Source organism: Oncorhynchus kisutch, linkage group LG5 (genome assembly GCF_002021735.2).
Source record: "Oncorhynchus kisutch isolate 150728-3 linkage group LG5, Okis_V2, whole genome shotgun sequence".
Taxonomy (NCBI): Eukaryota; Metazoa; Chordata; class Actinopteri; order Salmoniformes; family Salmonidae; genus Oncorhynchus; species Oncorhynchus kisutch.
In genome coordinates this window covers 78224678-78244508 of record NC_034178.2, presented here as the reverse complement: position 1 = coordinate 78244508, position 19831 = coordinate 78224678, and the positions used below count along the sequence as shown (strand labels likewise).

Sequence of the window (19831 nt, the reverse complement as noted above, 5' to 3'; positions counted from 1 at the left end):
TAGTACTGACTTTTCCCCTTTTAGTACTGAGTTTCCCCCCTGCTAGTACTAACCTTTCCCCCTGCTAGTACTGACCTTTCCCCCCTGCTAGTACTGAGTTTCCCCCCTGCTAGTACTGAGTCTCCCCCTTGCTAGTACTGACTTTTCCCCCTTGCTAGTACTGACTTTTCCCCCTTGCTAGTACTGACTTTTCCCCCTGCTAGTACTGACCTTTCCCCCCTGCTAGTACTGAGTTTCCCCCCTGCTAGTACTGACTTTTCCCCCCTGCTAGTACTGACTTTTCCCCCCTGCTAGTACTGACTTTTCCCCCTTGCTAGTACTGACTTCCCCCCCTGCTAGTACTGAATTTTCCCCTATTAGTACTGACTTTTCCCCTATTAGTACTGAGTTTCCCCCTTGCTAGTACTAACCTTTCCCCCTGCTAGTACTGACCTTTCCCCCTGCTAGTACTGAGTTTCCCCCCTGCTAGTACTGAGTCTCCCCCCTGCTAGTACCGACTTTTCCCCTTGCTAGTACTGACTTTTCCCCCTTGCTAGTGCTGACTTTTCCCCCTTGCTAGTACTGACTTTTCCCCCCTGCTAGTACTGACTTTTCCCCCCTGCTAGTACTGACTTTTCCCCCCTGCTAGTACTGACTTTTCCCCCTTGCTAGTACTGAATTTTCCCCCTTGCTAGTACTGAATTTTCCCCCTTGCTAGTATTGAATTTTCCCCCCTGCTAGTACTGACTTTTCCCCTTTTAGTACTGAGTTTCCCCCCTGCTAGTACTAACCTTTCCCCCTGCTAGTACTGACCTTTCCCCCCTGCTAGTACTGAGTTTCCCCCCTGCTAGTACTGAGTCTCCCCCCTGCTAGTACCGACTTTTCCCCTTGCTAGTACTGACTTTTCCCCCTTGCTAGTACTGACTTTTCCCCCCTGCTAGTACTGACTTTTCCCCCTGCTAGTACTGACTTCCCCCCTTGCTAGTACTGACTTTCCCCCCCTGCTAGTACTGACTTTCCCCCCCTGCTAGTACTGACTTTTCCCCCCTGCTAGTACTGACTTTTCCCCCTTGCTAGTACTGACTTTTCCCCCTTGCTAGTACTGACTTTTCCCCCTGCTAGTACTGACTTTTCCCCCTTGCTAGTACTGACTTTTCCCCCTTGCTAGTACTGACTTTTCCCCCTTGCTAGTACTGACTTTTCCCCCTTGCTAGTATTGACTTTTCCCCCTTGCTAGTACTGACTTTTCCCCCTTGCTAGTACTGACTTTCCCCCTTGCTAGTACTGACTTTTCCCCCTAGCTAGTACTGACTTTTCCCCCTGCTAGTACTGACTTTTCCCCCCTGCTAGTACTGACTTTTCCCCCTTGCTAGTACTAACTTTTCCCCCTTGCTAGTACTGACTTTTCCCCCTTGCTAGTACTGACTTTTCCCCCTTGCTAGTACTGACTTTTCCCCCTTGCTAGTACTGACTTTTCCCCCTGCTAGTACTGACTTTTCCCCCTGCTAGTACTGACTTCCCCCCTTGCTAGTACTGACTTTTCCCCCCTGCTAGTACTGACTTTTCCCCCCTGCTAGTACTGACTTTTCCCCCCTGCTAGTACTGACTTTTCCCCCTTGCTAGTACTGACATTTCCCCCTTGCTAGTACTGACTTTTCCCCTTGCTAGTACTGACTTTTCCCCCTTGCTAGTACTGACTTTTCCCCCTTGCTAGTACTGACTTTTCCCCCTTGCTAGTACTGACTTTTCCCCCTTGCTAGTACTGACTTTTCCCCCCTGCTAGTACTGACCTTTCCCCCTGCTAGTACTGAGTTTCCCCCCTGCTAGTACTGACTTTTCCCCCCTGCTAGTACTGACTTTTCCCCCCTGCTAGTACTGACTTTTCCCCCTTGCTAGTACTGACTTCCCCCCCTTGCTAGTACTGACTTTTCCCCCCTGCTAGTACTGACTTTTCCCCCCTGCTAGTACTGACTTTTCCCCCCTGCTAATACTGACTTTTCCCCCTTGCTAGTACTGACATTTCCCCCTTGCTAGTACTGAATTTTCCCCTATTAGTACTGACTTTTCCCCTATTAGTACTGAGTTTCCCCCCTGCTAGTACTAACCTTTCCCCCTGCTAGTACTGACCTTTCCCCCCTGCTAGTACTGAGTCTCCCCCCTGCTAGTACCCGACTTTTCCCCTATTAGTACTGAGTTTCCCCTCTGCTAGTACCGACTTCCCCCCCTGCTAGTACTGAATTTCCCCTATTAGTACTGACTTTTCCCCTATTAGTACTGAGTTTCCCCCCTGCTAGTACTAACCTTTCCCCCTGCTAGTACTGACCTTTCCCCCCTGCTAGTACTGAGTTTCCCCCCTGCTAGTACTGAGTCTCCCCCTGCTAGTACCGACTTTTCCCCTTGCTAGTACTGACTTTTCAACCTTGCTAGTGCTGACTTTTCCCCCTGCTAGTACTGACTTTTCCCCCCTGCTAGTACTGACTTTTCCCCCCTGCTAGTACTGACTTTTCCCTCCTGCTAGTACTGACTTTTCCCCCCTGCTAGTACTGACTTTTCCCCCTTGCTAGTACTGAATTTTCCCCCTTGCTAGTACTGAATTTTCCCCCTTGCTAGTATTGAATTTTCCCCCCTGCTAGTACTGACCTTTCCCCCCTGCTAGTACTGAGTTTCCCCCCTGCTAGTACTGAGTCTCCCCCCTGCTAGTACCGACTTTTCCCCTTGCTAGTACTGACTTTTCCCCCTGCTAGTACTGACTTTTCCCCCTGCTAGTACTGACTTTTCCCCCTGCTAGTACTGAGTTTCCCCAGTGCTAGTACTGACTTTTCCCCCCTGCTAGTACTGACTTTTCCCCCTGCTAGTACTGACTTTTCCCCCTGCTAGTACTGACTTTTCCCCCCTGCTAGTACTGACTTTCCCCCCCTGCTAGTACTGACTCTTCCCCCCTGCTAGTACTGACTTTTCCCCCCTGCTAGTACTGAGATTCCCCCATGCTAATACTGAGATTCCCCCTGCTAATACTGACTTTTCCCGCCTGCTAGTACTGACTTTCCCCCTGCTAGTACTGACTTTTCCCCCTTGCTAGTACTGACTTTTCCCCCCTGCTAGTACTAACCTTTCCCCCTGCTAGTACTGACTTTCCCCCTGCTAGTACTGACTTTTCCCCCTTGCTAGTACTGACTTTTCCCCCCTGCTAGTACTAACCTTTCCCCCTGCTAGTACTGACCTTTCCCCCCTGCTAGTACTGAGTTTCCCCCTGCTAGTACTGAGTCTCCCCCCTGCTAGTACCGACTTTCCCCTATTAGTACTGAGTTTCCCCTCTGCTAGTACTGACTTCCCCCCTGCTAGTACTGAATTTTCCCCTATTAGTACTGACTTTTCCCCTATTAGTACTGAGTTTCCCCCTGCTAGTACTAACCTTTCCCCCTGCTAGTACTGACCTTTCCCCCCTGCTAGTACTGAGTTTCCCCCCTGCTAGTACTGAGTCTCCCCCCTGCTAGTACCGACTTTTCCCCTTGCTAGTACTGACTTTTCCCCCTTGCTAGTGCTGACTTTTCCCCCCTGCTAGTACTGACTTTTCCCCCCTGCTAGTACTGACTTTTCCCCCTTGCTAGTACTGACATTTCCCCCTTGCTAGTACTGACTTTTCCCCTTGCTAGTACTGACTTTTCCCCCTTGCTAGTACTGACTTTTCCCCCTTGCTAGTACTGACTTTTCCCCCTTGCTAGTACTGACTTTTCCCCCTTGCTAGTACTGACTTTTCCCCCCTGCTAGTACTGACCTTTCCCCCCTGCTAGTACTGAGTTTCCCCCCTGCTAGTACTGACTTTTCCCCCCTGCTAGTACTGACTTTTCCCCCCTGCTAGTACTGACTTTTCCCCCTTGCTAGTACTGACTTCCCCCCCTTGCTAGTACTGACTTTTCCCCCCTGCTAGTACTGACTTTTCCCCCCTGCTAGTACTGACTTTTCCCCCCTGCTAATACTGACTTTTCCCCCTTGCTAGTACTGACATTTCCCCCTTGCTAGTACTGAATTTTCCCCTATTAGTACTGACTTTTCCCCTATTAGTACTGAGTTTCCCCCCTGCTAGTACTAACCTTTCCCCCTGCTAGTACTGACCTTTCCCCCCTGCTAGTACTGAGTCTCCCCCCTGCTAGTACCGACTTTTCCCCTATTAGTACTGAGTTTCCCCTCTGCTAGTACCGACTTCCCCCCCTGCTAGTACTGAATTTTCCCCTATTAGTACTGACTTTTCCCCTATTAGTACTGAGTTTCCCCCCTGCTAGTACTAACCTTTCCCCCTGCTAGTACTGACCTTTCCCCCCTGCTAGTACTGAGTTTCCCCCCTGCTAGTACTGAGTCTCCCCCTGCTAGTACCGACTTTTCCCCTTGCTAGTACTGACTTTTCAACCTTGCTAGTGCTGACTTTTCCCCCCTGCTAGTACTGACTTTTCCCCCCTGCTAGTACTGACTTTTCCCCCCTGCTAGTACTGACTTTTCCCTCCTGCTAGTACTGACTTTTCCCCCTGCTAGTACTGACTTTTCCCCCTTGCTAGTACTGAATTTTCCCCCTTGCTAGTACTGAATTTTCCCCCTTGCTAGTATTGAATTTTCCCCCCTGCTAGTACTGACCTTTCCCCCCTGCTAGTACTGAGTTTCCCCCCTGCTAGTACTGAGTCTCCCCCCTGCTAGTACCGACTTTTCCCCTTGCTAGTACTGACTTTTCCCCCTGCTAGTACTGACTTTTCCCCCTGCTAGTACTGACTTTTCCCCCTGCTAGTACTGAGTTTCCCCAGTGCTAGTACTGACTTTTCCCCCCTGCTAGTACTGACTTTTCCCCCTGCTAGTACTGACTTTTCCCCCTGCTAGTACTGACTTTTCCCCCTGCTAGTACTGACTTTCCCCCCCTGCTAGTACTGACTCTTCCCCCCTGCTAGTACTGACTTTTCCCCCCTGCTAGTACTGAGATTCCCCCATGCTAATACTGAGATTCCCCCTGCTAATACTGACTTTTCCCGCCTGCTAGTACTGACTTTCCCCCTGCTAGTACTGACTTTTCCCCCTTGCTAGTACTGACTTTTCCCCCCTGCTAGTACTAACCTTTCCCCCTGCTAGTACTGACTTTCCCCCTGCTAGTACTGACTTTTCCCCCTTGCTAGTACTGACTTTTCCCCCCTGCTAGTACTAACCTTTCCCCCTGCTAGTACTGACCTTTCCCCCCTGCTAGTACTGAGTTTCCCCCTGCTAGTACTGAGTCTCCCCCCTGCTAGTACCGACTTTTCCCCTATTAGTACTGAGTTTCCCCTCTGCTAGTACTGACTTCCCCCCCTGCTAGTACTGAATTTTCCCCTATTAGTACTGACTTTTCCCCTATTAGTACTGAGTTTCCCCCCTGCTAGTACTAACCTTTCCCCCTGCTAGTACTGACCTTTCCCCCCTGCTAGTACTGAGTTTCCCCCCCTGCTAGTACTGAGTCTCCCCCCTGCTAGTACCGACTTTTCCCCTTGCTAGTACTGACTTTTCCCCCTTGCTAGTGCTGACTTTTCCCCCCTGCTAGTACTGACTTTTCCCCCCTGCTAGTACTGACTTTTCCCCCCTGCTAGTACTGACTTTTCCCCCCTGCTAGTACTGACTTTTCCCCCTTGCTAGTACTGAATTTTCCCCCTTGCTAGTACTGAATTTTCCCCCTTGCTAGTATTGAATTTTCCCCCCTGCTAGTACTGACTTTTCCCCTTTTAGTACTGAGTTTCCCCCCTGCTAGTACTAACCTTTCCCCCTGCTAGTACTGACCTTTCCCCCCTGCTAGTACTGAGTTTCCCCCTGCTAGTACTGAGTCTCCCCCCTGCTAGTACCGACTTTTCCCCTTGCTAGTACTGACTTTTCCCGCCTGCTAGTATTGACTTTTCCCCCCTGCTAGTACTGACTTTTCCCCCTGCTAGTACTGACTTCCCCCCTTGCTAGTACTGACTTTTCCCCCCCTGCTAGTACTGACTTTTCCCCCCTGCTAGTACTGACTTTTCCCCCCTGCTAGTACTGACTTTTCCCCCTTGCTAGTACTGACATTTCCCCCTTGCTAGTACTGACTTTTCCCCTTGCTAGTACTGACTTTTCCCCCTTGCTAGTACTGACTTTTCCCCCTTGCTAGTACTGACTTTTCCCCCTTGCTAGTACTGACTTTTCCCCCCTGCTAGTACTGACCTTTCCCCCCTGCTAGTACTGAGTTTCCCCCCTGCTAGTACTGACTTTTCCCCCCTGCTAGTACTGACTTTTCCCCCCTGCTAGTACTGACTTTTCCCCCTTGCTAGTACTGACTTCCCCCCCTGCTAGTACTGAATTTTCCCCTATTTGTACTGACTTTTCCCCTATTAGTACTGAGTTTCCCCCCTGCTAGTACTAACCTTTCCCCCTGCTAGTACTGACCTTTCCCCCCTGCTAGTACTGAGTTCCCCCCCTGCTAGTACTGAGTCTCCCCCCTGCTAGTACCGACTTTTCCCCTTGCTAGTACTGACTTTTCCCCCTTGCTAGTGCTGACTTTTCCCCCCTGCTAGTACTGACTTTTCCCCCCTGCTAGTACTGACTTTTCCCCCCTGCTAGTACTGACTTTTCCCCCCTGCTAGTACTGACTTTTCCCCCTTGCTAGTACTGAATTTTCCCCCTTGCTAGTACTGAATTTTCCCCCCTTGCTAGTATTGAATTTTCCCCCCTGCTAGTACTGACTTTTCCCCTTTATGTACTGAGTTTCCCCCCTGCTAGTACTAAACTTTCCCCCTGCTAGTACTGACCTTTCCCCCCTGCTAGTACTGACCTTTCCCCCCTGCTAGTACTGAGTTTCCCCCCTGCTAGTACTGACTTTTCCCCCCTGCTAGTACTGACTTTTCCCCCCTGCTAGTACTGACTTTTCCCCCTTGCTAGTACTGACTTCCCCCCCTTGCTAGTACTGACTTTTCCCCCCTGCTAGTACTGACTTTTCCCCCCTGCTAGTACTGACTTTTCCCCCCTGCTAATACTGACTTTTCCCCCTTGCTAGTACTGACATTTCCCCCTTGCTAGTACTGAATTTTCCCCTATTAGTACTGACTTTTCCCCTATTAGTACTGAGTTTCCCCCCTGCTAGTACTAACCTTTCCCCCTGCTAGTACTGACCTTTCCCCCCTGCTAGTACTGAGTCTCCCCCCTGCTAGTACCCCGACTTTTCCCCTATTAGTACTGAGTTTCCCCTCTGCTAGTACCGACTTCCCCCCCTGCTAGTACTGAATTTTCCCCTATTAGTACTGACTTTTCCCCTATTAGTACTGAGTTTCCCCCCCTGCTAGTACTAACCTTTCCCCCTGCTAGTACTGACCTTTCCCCCCTGCTAGTACTGAGTTTCCCCCCTGCTAGTACTGAGTCTCCCCCTGCTAGTACCGACTTTTCCCCTTGCTAGTACTGACTTTTCAACCTTGCTAGTGCTGACTTTTCCCCCCTGCTAGTACTGACTTTTCCCCCCCTGCTAGTACTGACTTTTCCCCCCTGCTAGTACTGACTTTTCCCTCCTGCTAGTACTGACTTTTCCCCCCTGCTAGTACTGACTTTTCCCCCTTGCTAGTACTGAATTTTCCCCCTTGCTAGTACTGAATTTTCCCCCTTGCTAGTATTGAATTTTCCCCCCTGCTAGTACTGACCTTTCCCCCCTGCTAGTACTGAGTTTCCCCCCTGCTAGTACTGAGTCTCCCCCCTGCTAGTACCGACTTTTCCCCTTGCTAGTACTGACTTTTCCCCCTGCTAGTACTGACTTTTCCCCCTGCTAGTACTGACTTTTCCCCCTGCTAGTACTGAGTTTCCCCAGTGCTAGTACTGACTTTTCCCCCCTGCTAGTACTGACTTTTCCCCCTGCTAGTACTGACTTTTCCCCCTGCTAGTACTGACTTTCCCCCCCTGCTAGTACTGACTCTTCCCCCTGCTAGTACTGACTTTTCCCCCCTGCTAGTACTGAGATTCCCCCATGCTAATACTGAGATTCCCCCTGCTAATACTGACTTTTCCCGCCTGCTAGTACTGACTTTCCCCCTGCTAGTACTGACTTTTCCCCCTTGCTAGTACTGACTTTTCCCCCCTGCTAGTACTAACCTTTCCCCCTGCTAGTACTGACTTTCCCCCTGCTAGTACTGACTTTTCCCCCTTGCTAGTACTGACTTTTCCCCCCTGCTAGTACTAACCTTTCCCCCTGCTAGTACTGACCTTTCCCCCTGCTAGTACTGAGTTTCCCCCTGCTAGTACTGAGTCTCCCCCCTGCTAGTACCGACTTTCCCCTATTAGTACTGAGTTTCCCCTCTGCTAGTACTGACTTCCCCCCCTGCTAGTACTGAATTTTCCCCTATTAGTACTGACTTTTCCCCTATTAGTACTGAGTTTCCCCCCTGCTAGTACTAACCTTTCCCCCTGCTAGTACTGACCTTTCCCCCCTGCTAGTACTGAGTTTCCCCCCTGCTAGTACTGAGTCTCCCCCCTGCTAGTACCGACTTTTCCCCTTGCTAGTACTGACTTTTCCCCCTTGCTAGTGCTGACTTTTCCCCCCTGCTAGTACTGACTTTTCCCCCCTGCTAGTACTGACTTTTCCCCCCTGCTAGTACTGACTTTTCCCCCCTGCTAGTACTGACTTTTCCCCCTTGCTAGTACTGAATTTTCCCCCTTGCTAGTACTGAATTTTCCCCCTTGCTAGTATTGAATTTTCCCCCCTGCTAGTACTGACTTTTCCCCTTTTAGTACTGAGTTTCCCCCCTGCTAGTACTAACCTTTCCCCCTGCTAGTACTGACCTTTCCCCCCTGCTAGTACTGAGTTTCCCCCTGCTAGTACTGAGTCTCCCCCCTGCTAGTACCGACTTTTCCCCTTGCTAGTACTGACTTTTCCCGCCTGCTAGTATTGACTTTTCCCCCCTGCTAGTACTGACTTTTCCCCCTGCTAGTACTGACTTCCCCCCTTGCTAGTACTGACTTTTCCCCCCTGCTAGTACTGACTTTTCCCCCCTGCTAGTACTGACTTTTCCCCCCTGCTAGTACTGACTTTTCCCCCTTGCTAGTACTGACATTTCCCCCTTGCTAGTACTGACTTTTCCCCTTGCTAGTACTGACTTTTCCCCCTTGCTAGTACTGACTTTTCCCCCTTGCTAGTACTGACTTTTCCCCCTTGCTAGTACTGACTTTTCCCCCCTGCTAGTACTGACCTTTCCCCCCTGCTAGTACTGAGTTTCCCCCCTGCTAGTACTGACTTTTCCCCCCTGCTAGTACTGACTTTTCCCCCCTGCTAGTACTGACTTTTCCCCCTTGCTAGTACTGACTTCCCCCCCCTGCTAGTACTGAATTTTCCCCTATTTGTACTGACTTTTCCCCTATTAGTACTGAGTTTCCCCCCCTGCTAGTACTAACCTTTCCCCCTGCTAGTACTGACCTTTCCCCCCTGCTAGTACTGAGTTTCCCCCCCTGCTAGTACTGAGTCTCCCCCCTGCTAGTACCCGACTTTTCCCCTTGCTAGTACTGACTTTTCCCCCTTGCTAGTGCTGACTTTTCCCCCCTGCTAGTACTGACTTTTCCCCCCTGCTAGTACTGACTTTTCCCCCCTGCTAGTACTGACTTTTCCCCCCTGCTAGTACTGACTTTTCCCCCTTGCTAGTACTGAATTTTCCCCCTTGCTAGTACTGAATTTTCCCCCTTGCTAGTATTGAATTTTCCCCCCTGCTAGTACTGACTTTTCCCCTTTTAGTACTGAGTTTCCCCCCTGCTAGTACTAACCTTTCCCCCTGCTAGTACTGACCTTTCCCCCCTGCTAGTACTGAGTTTCCCCCTGCTAGTACTGAGTCTCCCCCCCTGCTAGTACCGACTTTTCCCCTTGCTAGTACTGACTTTTCCCCCTTGCTAGTACTGACTTTTCCCCCCTGCTAGTACTGACTTTTCCCCCTGCTAGTACTGACTTCCCCCCTTGCTAGTACTGACTTTTCCCCCCTGCTAGTACTGACTTTCCCCCCCTGCTAGTACTGACTTTTCCCCCCTGCTAGTACTGACTTTTCCCCCTTGCTAGTACTGACTTTTCCCCCTGCTAGTACTGACTTTTCCCCCTTGCTAGTACTGACTTTTCCCCCTTGCTAGTACTGACTTTTCCCCCTTGCTAGTACTGACTTTTCCCCCTTGCTAGTACTGACTTTTCCCCCTTGCTAGTACTGACTTTTCCCCCTTGCTAGTACTGACTTTTCCCCCTTGCTAGTACTGACTTTTCCCCCTAGCTAGTATTGACTTTTCCCCTGCTAGTACTGACTTTTCCCCCCTGCTAGTACTGACTTTTCCCCCTTGCTAGTACTGACTTTTCCCCCTTGCTAGTACTGACTTTTCCCCCTTGCTAGTACTGACTTTTCCCCCCTTGCTAGTACTGACTTTTCCCCCTTGCTAGTACTGATTTTTCCCCCTTGCTAGTACTGACTTTTCCCCCTGCTAGTACTGACTTTTCCCCCTTGCTAGTACTGACTTTTCCCCCTTGCTAGTACTGACTTTTCCCCCCTGCTAGTACTGACTTTTCCCCCTTGCTAGTACTGACTTTTCCCCCTTGCTAGTACTGACTTTTCCCCCCTGCTAGTACTTGACTTTTCCCCCTGCTAGTACTCTGGACTTCCCCCTTGCTAGTACTGACTTTTCCCCCCTGCTAGTACTGACTTTTCCCCCCTGCTAGTACTGACTTTTCCCCCCTGCTAGTACTGACTTTTCCCCCTTGCTAGTACTGACTTTTCCCCCTTGCTAGTACTGACTTTTCCCCCTGCTAGTACTGACTTTTCCCCCTTGCTAGTACTGACTTTTCCCCCCTGCTAGTACTGACTTTTCCCCCCTGCTAGTACTGACTTTTCCCCCCTGCTAGTACTGACTTTTCCCCCCTGCTAGTACTGACTTTTCCCCCTTGCTAGTACTGAATTTCCCCCTTGCTAGTACTGAATTTTCCCCCCTTGCTAGTATTGAATTTTCCCCCCTGCTAGTACTGACTTTTCCCCTTTTAGTACTGAGTTTCCCCCCTGCTAGTACTAACCTTTCCCCCTGCTAGTACTGACCTTTCCCCCCTGCTAGTACTGAGTTTCCCCCCTGCTAGTACTGAGTCTCCCCCCTGCTAGTACCCGACTTTTCCCCTTGCTAGTACTGACTTTTCCCCCTTGCTAGTACTGACTTTTCCCCCCTGCTAGTACTGACTTTCCCCCTGCTAGTACTGACTTCCCCCCTTGCTAGTACTGACTTTTCCCCCCTGCTAGTACTGACTTTCCCCCCCTGCTAGTACTGACTTTTCCCCCCTGCTAGTACTGACTTTTCCCCCTTGCTAGTACTGACTTTTCCCCCTGCTAGTACTGACTTTTCCCCCTTGCTAGTACTGACTTTTCCCCCTTGCTAGTACTGACTTTTCCCCCTTGCTAGTACTGACTTTTCCCCCTTGCTAGTACTGACTTTTCCCCCTTGCTAGTACTGACTTTTCCCCCTTGCTAGTACTGACTTTTCCCCCTTGCTAGTACTGACTTTTCCCCCTAGCTAGTATTGACTTTCCCCCTGCTAGTACTGACTTTTCCCCCCTGCTAGTACTGACTTTTCCCCCTTGCTAGTACTGACTTTTCCCCCTTGCTAGTACTGACTTTTCCCCCTTGCTAGTACTGACTTTTCCCCCTTGCTAGTACTGACTTTTCCCCCTTGCTAGTACTGATTTTTCCCCCTTGCTAGTACTGACTTTTCCCCCTGCTAGTACTGACTTTTCCCCCTTGCTAGTACTGACTTTTCCCCCTTGCTAGTACTGACTTTCCTTCCCCCTGCTAGTACTGACTTTTCCCCCTTGCTAGGTACTGACTTTTCCCCCTTGCTAGTACTGACTTTTCCCCCCCTGCTAGTACTGACTTTTCCTCCCCCTGCTAGTACTGACTTCCCCCTTGCTAGTACTGACTTTTCCCCCCTGCTAGTACTGACTTTTCCCCCCTGCTAGTACTGACTTTTCCCCCCTGCTAGTACTGACTTTTCCCCCTGTGCTAGTACTGACTTTTCCCCCTTGCTAGTACTGACTTTTCCCCCTGCTAGTACTGACTTTTCCCCCTTGCTAGTACTGACTTTTCCCCCTTGCTAGTACTGACTTTTTCCCCCTTGCTAGTACTGACCTTTTCCCCCTAGCTAGTATTGACTTTCTTCCCCCCTTGCTAGTACTGACTTTTCCCCCTTGCTAGTACTGACTTTTCCCCCTTGCTAGTACTGACTTTTCCCCCTTGCTAGTACTGACTTTTCCCCCTTGCTAGTACTGACTTTCCCCCTTGCTAGTACTGACTTTTCCCCCTAGCTAGTATTGACTTTTCCCCCTGCTAGTACTGACTTTTCCCCCCTGCTAGTACTGACTTTTCCCCCTTGCTAGTACTGACTTTTCCCCCTTGCTAGTACTGACTTTTCCCCCTTGCTAGTACTGACTTTTCCCCCTTGCTAGTACTGACTTTTCCCCCTTGCTAGTACTGACTTTTCCCCCTTGCTAGTACTGACTTTTCCCCCTTGCTAGTACTGACTTTTCCCCCTTGCTAGTACTGATTTTTCCCCCTTGCTAGTACTGATTTTTCCCCCTTGCTAGTACTGACTTTTCCCCCTGCTAGTACTGACTTTTCCCCCTGCTAGTACTGACTTTTCCCCCTTGCTAGTACTGACTTTTCCCCCTTGCTAGTACTGACTTTTCCCCCTAGCTAGTATTGACTTTTCCCCCTTGCCAGTACTGACTTTCCCCCCTGCTAGTACTGACTTTTCCCCCCTGCTAGTACTGACTTTTCCCCCCTGCTAGTACTGACTTTTCCCCCTTGCTAGTACTGACTTTTCCCCCTTGCTAGTACTGACTTTCCCCCTAGCTAGTATTGACTTTTCCCCCTTGCCAGTACTGACCTTTCCCCCTGCTAGTACTGACTTTTCCCCCCTGCTAGTACTGACTTTTCCCCCTTGCTAGTACTGACTTTTCCCCCTACTAGTTAGCTACCTATCATTAAAATGCCATTTTCTCAAAAGTGGGATGACAAGTTTATCAACTTTCAAAGCAGAATTACTTTTCCATTGTTCCTCAACTGCAGTGTATGATGTAGCTCTGAGTCTCTACTTTTATCCAATGTAAAAAAACACCATTTAAAATTGGCTACATAAGACCGAATCAAGGCAGTTTGTCACATATGTCCATGGCAGCACAGAGTCTAAACTCACTGTGACCTATTGAAATGTGTCCAGGGCAGCATAGGGTTTAAACTCCCTGTGACCTATTGAAATGTGTCCATGGCAGCACAGAGTCTAAACTCCCTGTGACCTATTGAAATGTGTCCATGGCAGCACAGAGTCTAAACTCCCTGTGACCTATTGAAATGTGTCCATGGCAGCACAGAGTCTAAACTCCCTGTGACCAATTGAAATGTGTCCATGGCAGCATAGGGTTTAAACTCCCTGTGACCTATTGAAATGTGTCCATGGCAGCACAGAGTCTAAACTCCCTGTGACCTATTGAAATGTGTCCATGGCAGCACAGAGTCTAAACTCCCTGTGACTTATTGAAATGTGTCCATGGCAGCACAGAGTCTAAACTCCCTGTGACCTATTGAAATGTGTCCATGGCAGCACAGAGTCTAAACTCCCTGTGACTTATTGAAATGTGTCCATGGCAGCACAGAGTCTAAACTCCCTGTGACCTATTGAAATGTGTCCATGGCAGCACAGAGTCTAAACTCACTGTGACCTATTGAAATGTGTCCATGGCTGCACAGTCTAAACTCACCGGTTTCTTCCCAACAATGAGTTTCTCAACCTTCTGGACCTGAGAGACGTGATCTTCATTTGTCTTCAGTTCCCTCTTCCTGATCCTCTCATATATACCTGTCAGCATCTCCCGTGGGATGTCCCCTCCATCATCCACACCTGGAGAAATAGTTGATACAATGTTACAACTAACTAACTCTAACCTCTTGTATCTAACCCTATGAGCATCTCCAGCTAGATGTCCTCTCCATCCCCGCTAGAGATACACATACTGTACGTTCACAGTAATATGCACAGAAATACTGTGTTTCCCTTTAGAAAGGTTTGTGAGATTGAGTTTGAATCACTCTGCTTTTCCACTAGTCAAAATCAGATCAATTGGCATGCACATACAGTGCATTCGGAAAGTATTCAGACCCTTTACTTTTTCCACATTGTTACGTTACAACCTTATCCTAAAATGTATTAAATAGTTGTTTCCTCTCATCAAAATACACACAATACATCATAATGATTAAAAAAATATCATATTTATAGTTATCCAGACCCTTTACTCGGTACATTGTTGAAGCTTGGCACATCTGTATTTGATTGGCTATGACCGGCTATGAAAAGCCAACTGACATTCACTCCTGAGGTGCTGACCAGTTGCACCCTCTACAACCACTGTGATTATTATTATTTCACCCTGCAGGTCATCTATGAATGTTTGAACATCTTGGCCATGTTCTGTTATAATCTCCACCCGGCACAGCCAGAAGAGGACTGGCCACCCTTCAGAGCCTGGTTTCTTCCTAGGTTCTGGCATTTTTAGGGAGTTTTTCCTAGCCACCGTGTAAAATGGTCTGAATAGTTAGGTAAATAAGGTATTTCGTTTTTTTTAGCAAACATTGTGTGTACTGTGTGTAGATTGATGAGAAAAAAATGCAAGTCTGGAAGTTTGATTACTTTCCAAATGCACTGTATAGTCAGAGAAATGTTGTTCTGTTCTGGTTAAAGAAACTCTGCTTTGCTTGAGTTCCACTGCTAAGCCATGACACAATATAAACACCTTATACAGGGACATTCATCAAGCTGTAGTGCATGAACAGGCTCTATTAGACAGAGGTCAGGAGTTAGTTACAGACCATGAATACCGCAATGGATTTCTACCTCTGAGGTTCTTGACGAAGTCCTCCAGCTTCATCTTCCTCTCTGGCTTGACGTTGGGAGAGTACATGTCAGTGTTGAGGAGGATGATGGCGAACGCCAGGATGAAGATGGTGTCGGGGTTACGGAACTGTCGTACCACCCCGGGGTTACAGATACAGTACCTCTGACTGGAGAGAGAACAACATCCTGTATTATACAGACGCAAATGTAAACCTAACCATAAGATAACAGAACTGACATACCACCCCAGGGTTACAGACACAGTACCTCAAGCTGTCGGAGGGAGAAATAATGAGAGAACGAGAAAGAAAGTCACCGAAAGACAGAGACAGAAAGAGAGAGAGCGTTTGAGTTGAAAAAAAAACTTTATTGGGTTTGGGAACCCACAACACGAACACGCAAACAAACAAAAAAATATTAAAAACACAACACTAAACCTGTACTTTGGCCCAAATATAAACAGTTTGGGAAGACAAAACCTCCCCCAGAGCTGAGAAACAAATAGTGATCATCATGACCAACCTGGGACACTATGAGCAGATGTGCCAGAGTTCAGTCTCAGTACAGAATGGACACCCCTCCCCAACAGTAGGATCCAGGTGTACCAGATGCATGTTGGTGGCTATAGCTCCATGTATTATCCTCTACGTTGGTGGTTATAGCTCCATATATTATCCTCTACGTTGCTGGTTATAGCTCCATGTATTATCCTCCATTGGAAAGATTGCCAACAGCCTTTTGGGGAGGCACCTGGACCAAATACACCCGCCCACCTTGTCGATTTTACCCATTCCAGGGAAGAAGCATCGGACACTTTTACACATTATGTACATGGCCTTCTTTCCCAGCACCTTGAACTCCCCCAGCTCCGGGGTATGGAAGGAAAGCAGCATCCCCACGTCCTCCTCTAATGCCCCAGCTGCAGCACTAACAATCAGTGCATGGAACACATCATCCAGACCCTCCGTCCACCGATCAGAGTTAGAAGTATCAATCACATACTGCTGATTAAGTACTGGCAAGGAGTCACAGACCTCAGCTACGTCGGATCCCCACTCTTTCTCTCAGCTCCTCCAATGATCTTCTTTTGCTCCACACCCAAGATGGCGTAGCAGTAGGTCGTCCTGTCCTGTCGTGTCCCTGTATATATCGTTTATTTTTCGTTTTTTACATATTTTCTCCACATATCTCTTTGAAAACATTTTGCCAAACCCTAAGCTTCCAAATACTCTCCTGCAACCCGACTCACCCAATGTAGCTATTTTTCCTAAAGTATTTATATTTACTTCGGGACCCCTCAACTGAAGCTAGCCAGCTAACCAGCGGGTATGCTAGCGGTCTCCAGCTAACCGGTCATCAGCTAACCTGTAGTTCGGAAAGCTCTCGCCTGTTCGTACAACGCGACTTTAACCAGAGCACAACGGACCTATTTATTTTTCATCCCCGGATTCCCACCGCAAACGGAACATCTTTCAGCTGGATTTTTCAGCAACTAGCTATCTAGCTAAACCGCAACCTCGGATTACTCCTGGCTAGCGTTTCCACCCACTTAGCTTGAAGCTAGCCCGGCCGTAGCACCTGTGCTACCACCGTAGCATACTCCTGAGCTACAATACGACCGGTCTACCGATGTCATCGCATGAAGAGGAATAAACAGACTCACCCCATCGCGACGTCCCCCAAAGGCTAACTCTCTAGCCCTCGCTATCTCCCTGCTTGCTAATTCGGCCTGCTAACTGCTAGCTTGTCCAGCTCCGGCCCGCTAACTGCTACCTTGTCTAGCCCGGGCCTACAAACTGTTAGCTTGTTAGCACAGGCCTGCTAACCGCCTGAATCGCCGCGTCTCAAACGCTCACCGGACCCATATTTACTTTCTATCTCTTTTGACTTTTAATTTGTTTATACCTTCCGGAAACCTGCCTCACCCAATGTGATAAGGAATCGCTATTTTTAAAATGTATTTTTAGAACACACTCAAGAACCTCCAGAAGCTAACCAGCTAACTAGCTACAAGCTATTTAGTCATTGTTAGTTTTTTTTTTACCTGGATAACACTCGCCAGGCCAGCTTCCCTGCCCCATCCACCGCTGCCCCCTGGACACTGATCTCTTGGCTACATAGCTGATGCACGCTGGACTGTCCATTAATCACGGTACTCCATTCTGCTTGTTTGTTCTATCTGTTGGCCCCGTTGCCTAGTCTACGCCATTTTACCTGCTGTTGTTGTGCTAGCTGATTAGCTGTTGTCTCACCTACTGTTTTAGCTAGCTTTCCCAATTCAACACCTGTGATTACTGTATGCCTCGCTGTATGTCTCTCTCAAATGTCAATATGCCTTGTATACTGTTGTTCAGGTTAGTTATCATTGTTTTAGTTCACAATGGAGCCCCTAGTTCCACTCTTCACGCCCCTGATAACTCCTTTGTCCCACCTCCCACACATGCGGTGACCTCACCCATTACTACCAGCATGTCCAGGGATACAACCTCCCTCATCATCACCCAGTGCCTGGGCTTACCTCCGCTGTACCCGCACCCCACCATACCCCTGTCTGCGCATTATGCCCTGAATATATTCTACCATGCCCAGAAACCTGCTCCTCTTATTCTCTGTCCCCAACGCTCTAGGCGACCAGTTTTGATAGCCTTTAGCCGCACCCTCATACTACTCCTTCTCTGTTCCGCGGGTGATGTGGAGGTAAACCCAGGCCCTGCATGTCCCCAGGCACCCTCATTTGTTGACTTCTGTGATCGAAAAAGCCTTGGTTTCATGCATGTCAACATCAGAAGCCTCCTCCCTAAGTTTGTTTTACTCACTGCTTTAGCACACTCTGCTAACCCTGATGTCCTTGCTGTGTCTGAATCCTGGCTCAGGAAGGCCACCAAAATTCAGAGATTTCCATACCCAACTATAACATCTTCCGTCAAGATAGAACTGCCAAAGGGGGCGGAGTTGCAGTTTACTGCAGAGATAGCCTGCAAAGTAATGTCATACTTTCCAGGTCCATACCCAAACAGTTCGAACTACTAATTTTGAAAATGACTCTCTCCAGAAATAAGTCTCTCACGGTTGCCGCCTGCTACCGACCCCCCTCAGCTCCCAGCTGTGCCCTGGACACCATTTGTGAATTGATCGCCCCCCATCTAGCTTCAGAGTTTGTTCTGTTAGGTGACCTAAACTGGGATATGCTTAACACCTCGCCAGTCCTACAATCTAAGCTAGATGCCCTCAATCTCACACAAATCATCAAGGAACCCACCAGGTACAACCCTAACTCTGTAAACAAGGGCACCCTCATAGACGTCATCCTGACCAACTGGCCCTCCAAATACACCTCCGCTGTCTTCAACCAGGATCTCAGCGATCACTGCCTCATTGCCTGTATCCGCTACGGAGCCGCAGTCAAACGACCACCCCTCATCACTGTCAAACGCTCCCTAAAACACTTCTGTGAGCAGGCCTTTCTAATCGACCTGGCCCGGGTATCCTGGAAGGACATTGACCTCATCCCGTCAGTTGAGGATGCCTGGTCATTCTTTAAAAGTAACTTCCTCACCATTTTAGATAAGCATGCTCCGTTCAAAAAATGCAGAACTAAGAACAGATACAGCCCTTGGTTCACTCCAGACCTGACTGCCCTCGACCAGCACAAAACATCCTGTGGCGGACTGCAATAGCATCGAATAGTCCCCGTGATATGCAACTGTTCAGGGAAGTCCGGAACCAATACACGCAGTCAGTCAGGAAAGCTAAGGCCAGCTTCTTCAGGCAGAAGTTTGCATCCTGTAGCTCCAACTCCAAAAAGTTCTGGGACACCGTGAAGTCCATGGAGAACAAGAGCACCTCCTCCCAGCTGCCCACTGCACTGAGGCTAGGTAACACGGTCACCACTGATAAATCCATGATTATCGAAAACTTCAATAAGCATTTCTCAACGGCTGGCCATGCCTTCCGCCTGACTACTTCAACCTCGGCCAACAGCTCCGCCCCCCCCGCAGCTCCTTGCCCAAGCCTCTCCAGGTTCTCCTTTAACCAAATCCAGATAGCAGATGTTCTGAAAGAGCTGCAAAACCTGGACCCGTACAAATCAGCTGGGCTTGACAATCTGGACCCTCTATTTCTGAAACTATCTGCCACCATTGTCGCAACCCCTATTACCAGCCTGTTCAACCTCTCTTTCATATCGTCTGAGATCCCCAAGGATTGGAAAGCTGCCGCAGTCATCCCCCTCTTCAAAGGGGGAGACACCCTGGACCCAAACTGTTACAGACCTATATCCATCCTGCCCTGCCTATCTAAGGTCTTCGAAAGCCAAGTCAACAAACAGGTCACTGACCATCTCGAATCCCACTGCACCTTCTCCGCTGTGCAATCTGGTTTCCGAGCCGGTCATGGGTGCACCTCAGCCACACTCAAGGTACTCAACGATATCATAACCGCCATCGATAAAAGACAGTACTGTGCAGCCGTCTTCATCGACCTTGCCAAGGCTTTCGACTCTGTCAATCACCATATTCTTATCGGCAGACTCAGGAGCCTCGGTTTTTCGGATGACTGCCTTGCCTGGTTCACCAATTACTTTGCAGACAGAGTTCAGTGCGTCAAATCGGAGGGAATGCTGTCTGGTCCTCTGGCAGTCTCTATGGGGGTGCCACAGGGTTCAATTCTCGGGCCGACTCTTTTCTCTGTGTATATCAATGATGTTGCTCTTGCTGCGGGCGATTCCCTGATCCACCTCTACGCAGACGACACCATTCTATATACCTTCGGCCCGTCTTTGGACACTGTGCTATCTAACCTCCAAACAAGCTTCAATGCCATACAACACTCCTTCCGTGGCCTCCAACTGCTCTTAAACGCTAGTAAAACCAAATGCATGCTTTTCAACCGGTCGCTGCCTGCACCCGCATGCCCGACTAGCATCACCACCCTGGATGGTTCCGACCTAGAATATGTG

General features: G+C 49.0%; 1 protein-coding gene across 1 annotated transcript in view; it reads right to left on the bottom strand.

The window, feature by feature from the left end:
- LOC109878774 (IQ motif and SEC7 domain-containing protein 1-like) overlaps positions 1–19831 on the bottom strand; it is a 172761-nt gene that overhangs the window by 41545 nt on the left and 111385 nt on the right. Inside the window, exons 5-6 of the mRNA XM_031825880.1 lie at positions 14875–15041; positions 13742–13881 (exon numbers count right to left, since the gene is read on the bottom strand). Of these exons, the coding sequence (XP_031681740.1) occupies positions 13742–13881; positions 14875–15041 (307 nt within the window). The remainder of the gene's footprint in view (positions 1–13741; positions 13882–14874; positions 15042–19831) is intronic.